This window comes from Prunus mume, linkage group LG2 (assembly GCF_029339155.1).
Source record: "Prunus mume cultivar Tortuosa linkage group LG2, ASM2933915v1, whole genome shotgun sequence".
NCBI classification, from domain to species: Eukaryota; Viridiplantae; Streptophyta; class Magnoliopsida; order Rosales; family Rosaceae; genus Prunus; species Prunus mume.
This window is the reverse complement of record NC_142699.1, coordinates 35,322,237-35,336,402: the sequence shown is the minus strand read 5'-3', so window position 1 is coordinate 35,336,402 and position 14,166 is coordinate 35,322,237. Positions and strand designations below refer to the sequence as shown.

The following is a 14,166-nucleotide window of genomic DNA, read 5'->3' as shown; positions in this document are numbered from 1 at the left end:
TGACCAAGAAAATAATATGTGAATGCACATGGATGTTCTAAAATTAACTTGTCTGTCTAACAGGCAGAGTCTATTCTGAATGCACATGGACCGTTCTGATGATCAAATTCAAAGAAGGATTAGTTACATCCTTCATCTCTTTTTGTTGACTAATCACATAGATATCTGCTTCAACGCTGCCTTGTGTATCATCATTAATTACATATTTTACCTCACTTAAGGATCCAACTGCAGAGATTATACAATAGTGTATTGTGATTGGCTCCCTATCCCTTTCCTAGACGTATCATGTCGTCTAATTTAGACTTTCCATGGCTTCTCTTTTCAAGTAATTTCTTTTACCAACCTTACCGCTCTAATCAAGTTGAACTCAAGTCTATACTTTATATTTCTTTTTGGTAAGTCAATGTCAAAATTGTGAAGTAAAGACCACAATGTAGACGTGGTTAAGCCGGTTGGTTCTGCCCTTTTCACTCGAGATGATCCCTCTTTTCATAAATTACAGTAGTTTAAAATAATAATATTAAAAATAGTTGAGACCTTAGTTTGTTATATTTCGAAATTCTCTACCCTTTCGTTTGGTATTATAATTAAATGATTTTTTCTTTATTAATTTAGATTGATCAAATACAATACTACAATTTGTCATAACCCCAAATGCAAGCCAAAGACTGCTCTGGCCTGACAGAAGGAAAAAAAAAAAGCCAACCCTTAGCCAACGACAGAGAAAGCAGGACACCAGACTGTTGCTTGTAACATGCAGTATCTCATAGATTATTTTAGTTGTAGGCATCAGGGTTGGCCATAAGAAAAATAATGTGAAAAGGACGTTAGATTTTTCAGTTGATTGAATGAGAATATTATTGAGTCAGCAGACTCAGCACACCAGGACATTCTATTAAAAAATTCCAGCTAGTTGTAATTACTTGGAATTTTTAAAATCAACTTGTAGAGGTGGCTTTCTTTGACTAAAATATTCACATGGGAAACAACCACTGAACGTTATATCCACTGGGGTCACTTTACACATCAGACTCTTCACCCTTAACCTATAAATATTAGGGGTGGTTATGGTTCGGTAACCGCGAATTTTTACTCAAACCGCAAACCGACCGACTATTTGTGGTTTAGTGATTTTTGAAACCGCAAACCGACCGCGTATTGCGGTAAACCGCAAAATGCGGTCGGTTACCGAGAATTAGCGGTTTAAAACCGCAAGTTCTCAAGCATTCACAAAAATATAAATTCACAACCTAAATAAATAAATACACAACCTCAATTTCTCAAGCATATATAAATTCACAATCTCCTCAACTTCTCAAGCATTCACAACCTAAGAAAATTAAAGTTACAATTACAAGCATTTCAATTAAAGTTAAACTTCTCAAGTATTCCAATTCCAAATCCTTTAAAGTTACAAACCAAAAGGAAAATGTAAAGCAAAATGAATTAAAGTTACAACCAAAGAGAAAAATCCAATTCAAAGCTAATTAAAGTTACAAACTAAAAGGAAAATGCAATGCATCAATGTTACAAACTAAAGTTACAAACTCAAGTGTTGGTGGTGAGTGGATTTGAAGAACCTCGTTGTGTTGTTTGAGCACCAACGTTATCTACAAATAAAACAACATAGTTTAATACATTTTATTATAAGAAGAAGCATAAATAACATTAACATAAATAAACTAATTACTTACAAGTTGTCATATGTTCCATTTCCTTGTAGAACCTCATCATCCGTGCGGCTATACTTTGCGGTTTGCAGTAACCGCAAGTTTTGAAAATCAAATACCGCAACCGCAACCGCAAATGCGGTTCGGTTCTTAATACCGCAAATGCGGTTCGGTTTACCGCGATTGCGGTTTCATTGCGGTAAATTATCGGTTAGTTTTTGCTGTTTTTCGGTTTTTCGGTTTAAAATGCCACCCCTAATAAATACCACATCCAGTGCTCATAGCTTCCAACATCAAGTAATACCTTGAATTTCTTTCTTATTTTTGATCGTTTTCTAAGCTCTTAAATCATCATCATCTATCATGGGTGTCTTCACATACGAAACCGAGTTCACCTCAGTCGTTCCTCCTGCTAGGTTGTTCAAAGCCCTTGTTCTAGATGCTGACAACCTAGTCCCAAAGATTGCTCCACAAGCAATTAAAAGTGCTGAAATTGTTGAAGGAGATGGAGGTGTTGGAACCATCAAGAAGACCAGCTTTGGTGAAGGTTTGATCACTTTCCACCATTGTCTGTCTCTCTACTTGTTAACTTTATCTTGAAAGCACTAGTGTCATAATTTCTAAAAAGATTGACATTAACAATCCTGAAATTTTCAAATTACAGGAAGTGAATACAGCTACGTGAAGCACCAGGTTGACGCCCTTGACAAAGATAACTTTGTGTACAACTACAGTTTGATTGAAGGAGATGCTCTTTCAGACAAAATAGAGAAAATCTCTTACGAGATTAAGTTGGTGGCATCTGCAGATGGGGGTTCTATCATAAAGAACACCAGCAGCTACCACACCAAAGGTGATGTTGAGATCAAGGAAGAGCATGTTAAGGCCGGCAAAGAGAAGGCCCATGCTTTGTTCAAAATTATTGAGACCTATCTTGTGGCCAACCCTGATGCCTACAACTAAAACCATCTATAGTCTTGTGTCCTGTTTTCTCTGTTTCTTCAGCAATGTGTCTTTCAATTCTTTTTTCTTCTTTATCATTTGAATTGCACTTTTGAAGTTAAGATTGAAGAGTAATGTTGTACTTAATTTCAGTCTTAAACTAATAGTAAACTATTTTTTGAATCTATTAGTTGGTAACAGCTAATAGTAAACTGTTTTTTTAATCAGTCAGAGTCAATTGTTTTGGCTGTTTGAATGGAAGTTCCCTCTAATCAAAATGAAAAACTCAAAACTAACAATGACTGAGGAGGGCGAAGATTTTAAGTGAATCAATTTTCTTGACAACATGACGCTGGTGCAGTCATATCTTCACTAACATGCGAAAAACCCCAAAAAAACTTATACTGAAATGCTTTAAAATGAGGCTGAGCATCTGCGAATTGGACGAACGAGAACCAAATTCTTACTGTAGGTGTGGAACAAGTTTTCTACTACTAAAACAGTGAGCACACTTGTTGAATGTCTTTGGAAACCTCATAAAAACAATGCAGAAAATCCTCTAAAGAACTCTAAAACAAAAAACAAAAAAATTCTTTAAACTCATTAATTCCCGGTTAACTAGTAAAATTCAGAAACATACAATGATTTAGACATTAATAAAAACAGTGTCGTGAATCTTCATATTGTGGATATCGGCTACGTTGTCCGCAGCCGCTATGCCCAACAACTAGCTAGCTAATTATGTTTATCAATTCTCACTAGCAACTTGCTGGGCATTTGCGGCGATAGATAGCGTTGCAAGAACCAGGGTGAGTGCCATTCCAAACAATGGAAAATTGGAAATAGCTGGTTTTTTTTTTTTTTTTTTTTTTTTTTGTAAACACCTTTCTTATTGAGAGGAGCGATATCCTACTAAACTCGCACACACTACATGGATGCTAGGACTCAAACCCATGAGAACAATTGCTCCAAACCACTACACTACTGGGTCCTTTGCAGAAATGGCTAGCTTTAGTTGATACTTGATAATGGTTATATATATATATATATATATATATATATATATATAGTTCCCTTCTATTGAGGGATACCCTTTAGGGTACTATACAAAGTTTTTTTAAATGATCCAAACCATCTATTTTTTAGGTCTTCATTCATAAATCATCCTTGCAAAAAATTAGACAAATAGGAAACCGTTTCGATATCCACTTGAGCTATAGAGTCCCTTGCACAGGGCATCGGTATTTATAGTATGAATTTTCAAATGGTTTACAACAGGAAAAATGAAATGATATTCTTTCATCCCATTAATTGATCGTATTATGTCGCATATGAGGTCCGATTGTTATTTCAATTATTATGATCGTTGGTAATTGACAAATGCCGCTTCAAATATGATATGTTGACATTATGCATTACAATGTTACAAGAAAAGAGCTTGCAAATATCATCATATATCCTTGATTTTCATTTTATTCCTTAGAAACGAAAGAAAATATAGTATTAATCACTCTTCAAACCAAAGCTCCAAGCACAAGCCAAACACGGTTTTTGAAAGAAATGAAGACAAAAAAAAACCACACCATTATTTGATGCCAAAGAGGACATAAGATTGAATATCACCAAGTAATAAAGCTATGAATATTTAGTTGTAGGCATCATGGTGTTCCAAGAGGTAGTTCTCAATGAGCTTGAAGAGATGAGAGGCCTTCTCTTTGCCAGCCTTGACATGCTCTTCCTTGATCTCAAAATCTCCCTTGGTGTGGTAGTGGCTGGTGCTCTTGACGACAGAACCACTGCCAGATGCCACCAACTTAGTCTCATAGGAGATCTTCTCAATTGTCTCAGAGATTGCATCTCCTTCGATCACACTGTACTGGTACACGAAGTTCTCTTTGTCAATCCCATCAATTCTGTGCTTCACATAGCTGTAAGTGCTACCTGCACAAATATATACATATATACCAGATGAATCTTTCTGTTATGAGATAAGATGACCCCAAAACAATATTTCTGTAACGTTAAAATAACAAACCAGAAGAAAAAAAAATCTAAACTTACCTTCACCAAAGTTAATTTTCTTGATGGTTCCAACGCCTCCATCTCCTTCAAGGATCTCAGTGCTCTTAACTGCCTGTGGTGCAATTTTTGGGACGAGGTTGTCAGCATCAAGAACAAAGGCTTTGAACAACCTAGCAGGGGGGATGACAGAGTTGATCTCGGTTTCGTATGTGAACACACCCATGATTGTGTAAAATGTGTTTGGAAAGTGAGAAAAAAAAAAGTAATTGATAAAGAGGGCAGACTAAGAAAGATGATGCAAATGGGAGATTTTGGGTTGTGAAGAAGAGAGGAGGAGGTATGGTATTTATAGGAACCAAGTGATCAAAAGGTTTATGCAAGTTGGTAATTGTTTAATTGGTTGTATTCATTGTGACGTGGAAGCTATTACTTTTGTACAATGAATTTTGTAATTTAGTCAAGGGAAGGACCATCTGCAAATTGAATTTAAAATTCCAATAAATTCACGAGGTGGACTAACCTCAATTATTTCTTGCGCAATGTTCAATGAGTGCTTTGGAGGGCTATATTTTCTCACATTGCAACAAATTGACGGTGTCTGTGATTTCATATGTATGAGAACCCAAGAGAGGAAGTTTTCAAAGAAATGAGAATGCTTTTCAATAAGAAATAGAAATTCGAAACCCACTTGGGCTGCAGCAATTAAGACTAGATGATATCTGACCATACAATGTAATGTGGATGTCTCTTGGTGTTTCCATATGTGGGACTTTTGAAATGCAAATGAAAATCACGGGCAGCCCATGTTGAAATGCAAGTCAAGTCATCCTAATTTGAAGTTCTAGAAGTGCATACTATTTGGGCGGTAGGGACAATCATATTGTGAAATTTGGAATTTACTTCTTTAGAAAGTTCCTGCCTCCAACTTTTTATCAACATTGGGCACCGTCCCATTTGATTCCAGCTAGTGTACTAATTAACTTCAGAAGATTTGCTACTGTTTAGTAAAGTTAACAATTACGCGAAATAGATTATGTCTATGAAATTTATAGCCAACAACTAACAATCAATTATGGCACATAGGTGGCACCATAGTATAAATAAACCAAAGGATTAGGCGAGATTAGCTCCTCAGTATCGGTCATCAGATGCACAAGCATCCACCACCCTCAAAGAGGGGATCAACACTCCAGAAGCCCCCGGTCCTTCCCCTTGATCGTAATTTATTAATAAGAAACAAAAAAGAGATACAATAACAACAGGGGGGACCGAACCAAACCCTGCATAAGAGAAAGACAATGACAGAAATGCACAACAACATGCTGACCTAAGAGACCAAGACTCTGAAAGAGTAAACAAAAGAAACTAGGAGAACCGGTAAATAGGCATGCCCAGCCAATCCCACTAACAAAAAGGCAAAATAAAAGGTGCAGTATCCCACCAAATTAAACCAAAACCCAAAGCACCATGATTTGCTAAAGCATCAACAACATGATTACCCTCACGAAAGATATAAGAAATCTTAAATGACATGTGTTGGAGACGATGCAATCAATTTTGCCAATCAACTTGTAGAAGCCAAGGGACCAAATATGGAAAGCGAAAGAATTTAGTAACTAACAACAAATCAGTTTCAATCCAAACATTATGCCAAGCGTGGAGCCAATTAAGCTCAATGGCCTTAATGACCGCTAAAACTTCAGCATGAACTGCACTAGGAATATCTAAATTGGTCAAAAATGCCCCAAGAACATGGCCCTGATAATCGCGAAACACACCACCACTACCTGCTTTACCAGAGTCGCTTTTGTGAGTGCCATCATTATTAATTTTGACCGAGCCATAGTAGAAAAGTGGGCCAAACTCTCCCGCTCACCCACTAAGTGCACCAGGTTCGATTCACTTAGGAGACAATCTTGAGACAACCCAATATTAAAAAAACACTAACAATCAATTATGAACTTATCTATAAGCAATAATGTTGTGGCCGTCTTTCTCTGTTAATCATTCAACATTGTTGCCTTTCATTTTTCATTTTAATTTTAATTTTTTTCATGCCAAACCGGTCTTTGGCTTACACTTCGGAGTTATGATTAAAGAATAAAGAGTAATGTAGTTCAATTTCAATAAATGAAACAAACAAAAATAATTTGATAGCCTTCACAAAAATGGTTTTGTGCAATGTTCTTCTTTTCCCCGCCTATCATGAATTCCACAAGATTCGAAGGCCTGGAACAACAATCACAAGATAATAGGATCTCCAGTGCTTCATATACTTAAATGAAAGGTTTTTAATGCCCAATGAGACACTTTATTTTTGGATTGGCTATGAATGGCATATTGGCTACTATAGCTTATGTTAGTTTTTGTGTTTGCCTTTGGTGTCTTTGTTTCTTTACTGATATCATGCTATCAGGCTTAGGGGGTGTATTCAATTAGGATTTTAAAAGACTATTTTGGGATAAATAAGTCTTGTGGTATTCAATTAAGACTTTTAAATAATCTAAACAAGTCTTGTGGTATTCAATAAGGACTTTTAGGATTTTTTAAAGAGGGTGTCTAAATCTAGTGGTATTCAATTAAGACTTTAAACAAGTAACAAAAAGTCTTTTGGTACTCAAAAACTTGCTAATTTTGAAGGATTTTTTTTAAAGAAGGAATTTGTGTGACTTTTTAGTGGGAGGTATAAATACCAAACCCTAAAAAAAATCTCACCATAATCCGTCAGACTTTTCACGTGAGATTTTTTTCTCTATGCGAGAGAAGATGAACAGTTCTTCGTGAAATCGCAAGAGAAGTTAAACGGTAAAATCGATTCTCATACCGGCTCGAGGTAGATGTATCCATGAACGTTGTCCAGAACATGCTTCATCGATCTCCGATCCCGATAGCTCCCATTGTTCGCAGTAGCTCTCATTGTTGGCTCACAACTGAACTTGGAACGCTGACAGATTGATAGAGATAAAGGGGTTTAGCAAATATTAATCGATTTCACAGATTGACAGATTGAAGGAAAGGATTGAAATCGCTTACAAGCAAGAAAACCTTCACATGAGTTCTAGAAATCTTGACCTCGGCTTTATCATCTTGATAGGCCTTCAATAGTATATCCATCAAATCTTTATCTTCTCTATCCCAACCCTCTCTCTCTGCTCTCTCTTCATGCTGCTTCACCCTCCAGAAGTTTATCATACCCATGGTCACATCCATGAGCTGCTTCCCATCAACCCAGAAACCCAACCTCTTCAGTGGGCCCAACACATCCCCAAAACAAACCTTTGCAGCCAACTCAAATGATTCTTTTACCAACTCCCTGATTTTTTCAGCTTCCTCACCATTCTCTGAACAACTAGTGCTCATAGCCATCCTGCTATTAAACAGGCACTTGTTAAAAATAGAAATATGGGAGAAAATTTCAAGGATCATATCAAATTAATTGTAGAGCATGCCTGCATATACTGTTGTTTGTAAGACCCATCAGCTCAGCACCCACATCAACCATCTCTTTCCTCGTAGCACTCTCCAACATTTTCCTCAAAAACTCTGCAACCTCTGCATGTCGAATGGCACGTGACCTTTCTATTTTGCAAGAGGAACATCACTCACATGTATGTAACCCTTGGATAGTTACATATTAAATTAATAAGAAAGCTGAATTTTCAGCTTAAATCCAATTTGGATGCAGAACCATTTTAGTCAGGCCTTCCAATGTTGGCAGAGATTGGTGTCAATTTTATAACCCATTTTATAAGCCTTCCTGTTTTCATTGACTCTTGTAACTTTGAATGTTTGCTTTTATTTATTGTTCCATTCCATTTGATCTCGTTTATGTTATTGCTGATGCAAGTGCCCACAACTAAGTTGGTTGGTTATCGTACAAATAAAAAATCCATGTGGTCCTTTCGAATCTTATAAATTCTTATGATATAAAATCTTTAAAATCCAAACATAAAAAATCCTGAATATAAAAAATCTTTCAAAAAAATCTTATAAGTCATTATATTCTTAAATAGTCTTTTAAAATTCACTGGACTTATTTATCCATAAATAGTCTTTTAAAATCTCAATTGAATACACCCCCCTTAAATTGCTTGTCGTCCTTTTCGAGTTAAGATTGACGAGTAATGTTGTACTTGATTTCAGTCCCGATCAAACATAAAACATTCATTTTACTTGTAGGCATCAGGGTTGCCCCAAATGGTACTTCTCAAAAACCTTGACCAAACCAAAGGGTCATTACTCGATTTATGCGTGTCATCCTTATCATTCCGATTTTACCGAATCTTTACTTTGCACTAGTAAATTTTCATTAGTAAAGAAGACCAAGGTGTTTCTTAAGGCTCCACGAACCTTTCGAAGCACTCTTGGGGTTTGATTCTTGAACTCAGACACATGGGCAATTTCACCCATTTTGCTCTTTTCAGCAGCTCAGGCCCATCTATAACTGCCGGAACGAAAAAGCCCATACACATCCTTATCATTCCAATCTTATCAAATCTTTACTTTGCACTAGTAAATTTTTATTAGTAAAAAAAAATATTGAAATTCACGAATTTGAAGAAAAAAGATACTACAGACCAAATTTGTAAAGACCAGCAACTGATTTTTGCTTATTTTTTTATATATTTAGAATCAAATCAAATAGAAACATTACAATTATCATAGCCTTAGGTGCTAGCCAAAGCGGCTCTGGCTTGATAGACAAGAAAAAGAAAAGGAAAAATGAAAGCCACACCAGTATAATGACAGAGAAAGCACATGCAGTATATTTTCATTTAAGGTTTTAGTTGTAGGCATCTGGGTTGGCCACAAGGTAGTTCTCAATAAGCTTGAACAGACCAGTTGCCTTCTCTTTGCCAGCCTTAACATCCTCTTCCTTGATCTCAACATCACCTGTGGTGTGGTAGTTGCTGGTGCTCTTTATGGTGGAACCTCCATCAGCAGATGCCACCAACTTAATCTCATAACTGATTTTCTCAACCTTGTCTGAAAGAGCGTCTCCTTCAACCAAACTGTAGCTGTACACAAAGTTATCTTTGTCAAGCCCGTCGATCCGGTGCTTCACGTAGCTGTAATGACTTCCTGTAAAATGAGGATTATAATTAGAAATTAAGAGATTAATGCTTTCAAGATTCATGTTATTAATTAAGCAAACAAGTTAGACTTAGAAGGGGCAATGGCAGAAACCAACCTTCACCAAAGCTAATCTTCTTGATGGTTCCAACACCTCCATCTCCTTCAACAATTTCAGCACTTTTAACTGATTGGGGAGCAATCTTGGGGATGAGGGTGTCAGCTTCAAGAACAAGGGCTTTGAACAATCTTGGTGGGGGGATGACTGAGGTGGACTCGTCTGCGTATGTGAAGACACCCATGATGAAGATGATGATTTGAGAGCTTAGAAAATGATCAAAGAAAGAATGAAAGTGTGAGCAGGGATGATATTTGATGCTGGAAATGTGAGAACTGGAGGTGCTATTTATAGATTGAGGCTGAAGGTCAGGCTGTGTGAAATCTGAGCTGCCTATCAAAGACCATAGACTTTGAAAATGAAAGTAAAAAGGACTTTAGACAGCACACCAGTTGTGTTGTAGTATTCTGATCATCAAAAAGGCCAATCAGAATGGACTGTGTACGTAGACATGTGTTTTAGAACATTCTATTAGAAAATTAATTAGCACATCAGCTGATTGTAATAAGTTGGAATTTTTAAAATCAACTTGTTGAGATGGCTTTCTTTGACTAAAATATTCACATGGGAAACAACCACTGAAAACTTGTCCAAACAACTTTATATCCATTGTGGTCACTTCACCCTTAACCTATAAATACTCCCTCTGGTGCTCACATTTCCTCACACCAATATCAATCATTCTCTTTTAGCTTCCTCCGCATTCATTCTTTCTTTGATCATTTTCTAAGCTCTTAAATCATCATCATCATGGGTGTCTTCACATACGAAACCGAGTTCACCTCTGTCATTGCTCCACCTAGGTTGTTCAAAGCCCTTGTTCTAGATGCTGACAACCTCGTCCCAAAGATTGCTCCACAAGCAGTTAAAAGTGCTGAAATTGTTGAAGGAGATGGAGGAGTTGGAACCATCAAGAAGACTAGCTTTGGGGAAGGTTTGTTTACTTTCCATCAATATTGTCTCTCTGTACTAATTAACTTGGTTTTCAAGTTAATATGTATCTTGAAAGCATTAATTAGTGTCTTAATTTCTATAAAAATTTACATTAACCATCCTCAAATTTTAAATTTGCAGGAAGTGAATACAGCTATGTGAAGCACCAGGTTGATGCGCTTGACAAAGATAACTTTGTGTACAGCTACAGTTTGATTGAAGGAGATGCTCTTTCAGACAAAATTGAGAAAATCTCTTATGAGATTAAGTTGGTGGCATCCGCAGATGGAGGTTCCATCATAAAAAACACCAGCAACTACCACACCAAGGGAGATGTTGAGATCAAGGAAGAGCATGTTAAGGCTGGCAAAGAAAGGGCCCATGCTTTGTTCAAGGTTATTGAGACCTATCTTGTGGCGAACCCTGATGCCTACAACTAAACATGTGTGTGATATTGCATGTTTGGACAGCAATCTTCATCTGTCGTCCCTTTTTCTGTTTAGTCAACGACGGTGTGGTTTTAAAGAGTAATGTACTTGTATTTTATTTCAATTTTTCAATAAAGAAAATTTGGACACAATTAATTTGATTTTCTGTGAAAATATATGTGCAGAATGAATTCCACATCCATATATTATGAGTTAAACAACAATTTGCAAAAGAAAATTATATGTTAACATTTAAGTGATAAATACAACCAGTTCAGAGAACATTATACCAACTTTGCTATTGGTTTAATCAAATACAAATCAAACTGTCTGCTGCATTTAGTACACTAAGTTTGTTAATTCCAACATTTATTATGATTCGTTCAACGTTTAAACAAATTAACGGTGACTAATTCGGTTGACATTAGAAAGCAATAGTTCAAATATAGTCCAAAGTGCAGAACCGAAATTCACTTGTATCTTTGAAAGTGGACTTCATGGATTTGGTATGTGTGTGGCAAGAATCACTTATCAGCTTAGACTTTGATTATGTCACATGTCCGTTGGGAATGAAAATATTCTCAACACATCAGAACGTATCCAGTTTAGACCAATTGATTCAACAGTAATCCTATCCGATAACAAATTGTGTAAGAATGTTCCTACCACAGTGCTAAGTAGCTGAACAGAGTAGCATGAACAGTCCCGGTACAAGTTTTGTGATCCAACATAAACATTTTAGCTCAAATTGCTCTCCCAGTAAAAGTATTCAGCTCAGTTCAGCTCAACATAGTAGGAAATGTGATTCAATCCAACATGGACACAAAGACTTTAAAGTCTAACCATTTTTCATCTCCGAATGGATATAAAAGACACCGGATAGCTGACTACAAATTTGGCCTTAATCTTCTGCCTAATGCAGGCATGCTATTGCTCAAAAGAAAAACTCTGCAGCATTCATTCTGATTTATTTTTAAAGCAATCCTACTTGATTAATTTGATCTCCCAGGGTATGAATTCCCAAATGGTATACAAGAAAACAGAGGATATTTGAATTAAAATAGGGCAGGCTTGCTTTGGTGACTAATTTTGCAATAATGTTATAGACAAAACTTGCAAATACAATAAAAATATAAAATGATATTCATTTTATTTATTAGAGAATGAAAAAAATACAGCATTCACACTTTGATATAGCAAAAGGCCAGACACAACAAGGAAACAAAAGAAAAAGGATAACAACATCATTGAATAATGATGACTCTGGAAGTCGGAACCAAAGACTCTCTTTAACATGCTACATTATCACATGTAGAACATTTTAGTTGTAGGCATCTGGGTTGGCCACAAGGTGGTTTTCAATAAGCTTGAACAAACCAGAAGCTCTCTCTTTGCCAGCCTTAACATGCTCTTCCTTGATCTCAACATCTCCCTTTGTGTGGTAGTTGCTGGTGTTCTTTATGATGGAACCACCGTCAGCAGATGCCACCAACTTAATCTCATAACAGACTTTCTCAATGTTTTCAGAGATAGCATCTCCTTCAATCAAACTGTAGCTGTAGACAAAGTTTTCTTTGTCAATGCTGTCAATCTGATGCTTCACATAGCTGTATTGGCTTCCTTCACCAAGGGTAATCTTCTTGATGGTTCCTACCCCTCCATCTCCTTGAACAATTTCTGAGTTTTTGATTGCTTGTGGGGCAATCTTCGGGATGAGGTTGTCGGCATCAAGAACAAAGGCCTTGAACAATCTTGGTGGTGGGATGACAGAGGTGAACTCAGTTTCATAAGTGAACACACCCATGATTATGATGATGATTTAAGAGCTTAGAAACTGTGATCAAAGAAAGAACGGATTCTGTAGAGGTGATTGGATTGATCTTAGAAAGCTTAAGTTTGAGATGAAGAAATGTGAGTAGCAGAGGTGGTATATTTATAGAGAATTAGGCTGATGGTTTGGCTAGAACAAAAAGAGCGTTGGCAAAGTTCAGTGCATGTTTCCATTGTGGAAAGGAAATCATGATTTTGAGTTTCTTGAATAATTATTTCAGTCAAGGAAGGCGCTCTAAAAGTTTATTCAAAAGTAGCCGCATATGATATATATGAGCAAGCTCTCTATATATTATTGTTTTGTGAGATCTGATTATTTTTCTTTGTGGTTTTACCACCTGATAAGTATATATACTTGAAGTAATTTTAAACAAATTATGTGCTAATTTCATTTGAACAAATTAAAGGGAAGGACTAATATTGTCTTTTTATTTCTGCCAAAAAAAAAAAACTAACTAATTACCACATTTTGGAGGAATAACGTCGGATCTCTATGATCTGTCCTTGGTAAAGTTCTGCGCTGATTTGTTATGTTAATATGTTCATCAACCTGCACAGCATGTAATAACAGAAGTTACAGTAGCACACTCAGGAGAGTCGTTTACATGAACATAAATAAATTGTTAGTTGTTAAGGAATACGAGTTTACGAAAAATTTCACATGCATCAATAATCATCTACGTGTAATAATAATCTTTATTAAGCAATCGAACCATTTTTTTCAAATAGGGCGGTGCCTAATACCTGAATGATCAAAAGTTGGAAGCAGAAACTTTTCAAAGAAGTAAATTCCAGATTTCCAAACATGGTTGTCCCTACGTACGTACCTCACAACTAGTTTGCACTTCCAGAACTTCAAACTTCAAATTAGGATGACTTGACTTGCATTTCAACGTGGGCTCCAATATCAATGGGTCAACAATTGATTGCACATAGTTTTACTTTTAGTCACATCTTCAAATTGAAATGGCTCAAAATATTTAATTTAGAAACAAGTCTTATGCTCTTATCCATTGATACACAGTCCACGTTTACTAACTTTTTTATATGTAACACAGCCAATGACCATGTCAGTTGTGAAAATACATAACAGTATAACAAAAAAAAAATTATGTCAACAAGTTCTAATCCAATGAAAAGGGACCTT

General features: G+C 36.3%; 5 protein-coding genes across 5 annotated transcripts; 2 read left to right on the top strand and 3 right to left on the bottom strand.

Annotated features, from left to right (window-relative positions):
• Positions 1-1,978: 1,978 nt before the first annotated feature.
• LOC103323088 (major strawberry allergen Fra a 1.08-like) lies at positions 1,979-2,744 on the top strand. Its single transcript, XM_008225047.3, has 2 exons — positions 1,979-2,220; positions 2,338-2,744. The coding sequence occupies exons 1-2, from the start codon at positions 2,037-2,039 to the stop codon at positions 2,634-2,636; spliced, it is 483 nt and encodes a 160-aa protein (XP_008223269.2). The 5' UTR covers positions 1,979-2,036; the 3' UTR covers positions 2,637-2,744.
• Positions 2,745-4,060: 1,316 nt separating this feature from the next.
• Positions 4,061-4,968, bottom strand: LOC103323087 (major strawberry allergen Fra a 1-3-like). Its single transcript, XM_089045892.1, has 2 exons — positions 4,677-4,968; positions 4,061-4,556 (listed from the first exon to the last, which is right to left on the bottom strand). The coding sequence occupies exons 1-2, from the start codon at positions 4,858-4,860 to the stop codon at positions 4,261-4,263; spliced, it is 480 nt and encodes a 159-aa protein (XP_088902018.1). The 5' UTR covers positions 4,861-4,968; the 3' UTR covers positions 4,061-4,260.
• A 4,251-nt stretch (positions 4,969-9,219) lies between these two features.
• On the bottom strand, positions 9,220-10,095 carry LOC148920152 (major strawberry allergen Fra a 1.08-like). Its single transcript, XM_089047004.1, has 2 exons — positions 9,829-10,095; positions 9,220-9,719 (listed from the first exon to the last, which is right to left on the bottom strand). Exons 1-2 carry the CDS (start codon positions 10,010-10,012, stop codon positions 9,421-9,423), a joined length of 483 nt encoding a protein of 160 aa, XP_088903130.1. The 5' UTR covers positions 10,013-10,095; the 3' UTR covers positions 9,220-9,420.
• A 393-nt stretch (positions 10,096-10,488) lies between these two features.
• On the top strand, positions 10,489-11,341 carry LOC148920151 (major strawberry allergen Fra a 1.08-like). The gene is made up of 2 exons (XM_089046957.1): positions 10,489-10,762; positions 10,903-11,341. The coding sequence occupies exons 1-2, from the start codon at positions 10,579-10,581 to the stop codon at positions 11,199-11,201; spliced, it is 483 nt and encodes a 160-aa protein (XP_088903083.1). The 5' UTR covers positions 10,489-10,578; the 3' UTR covers positions 11,202-11,341.
• A 968-nt stretch (positions 11,342-12,309) lies between these two features.
• On the bottom strand, positions 12,310-13,157 carry LOC103323099 (major strawberry allergen Fra a 1.08). Its single transcript, XM_008225058.3, has one exon. It carries the CDS (start codon positions 12,991-12,993, stop codon positions 12,511-12,513), a length of 483 nt encoding a protein of 160 aa, XP_008223280.2. The 5' UTR covers positions 12,994-13,157; the 3' UTR covers positions 12,310-12,510.
• Positions 13,158-14,166: the final 1,009 nt, after the last annotated feature.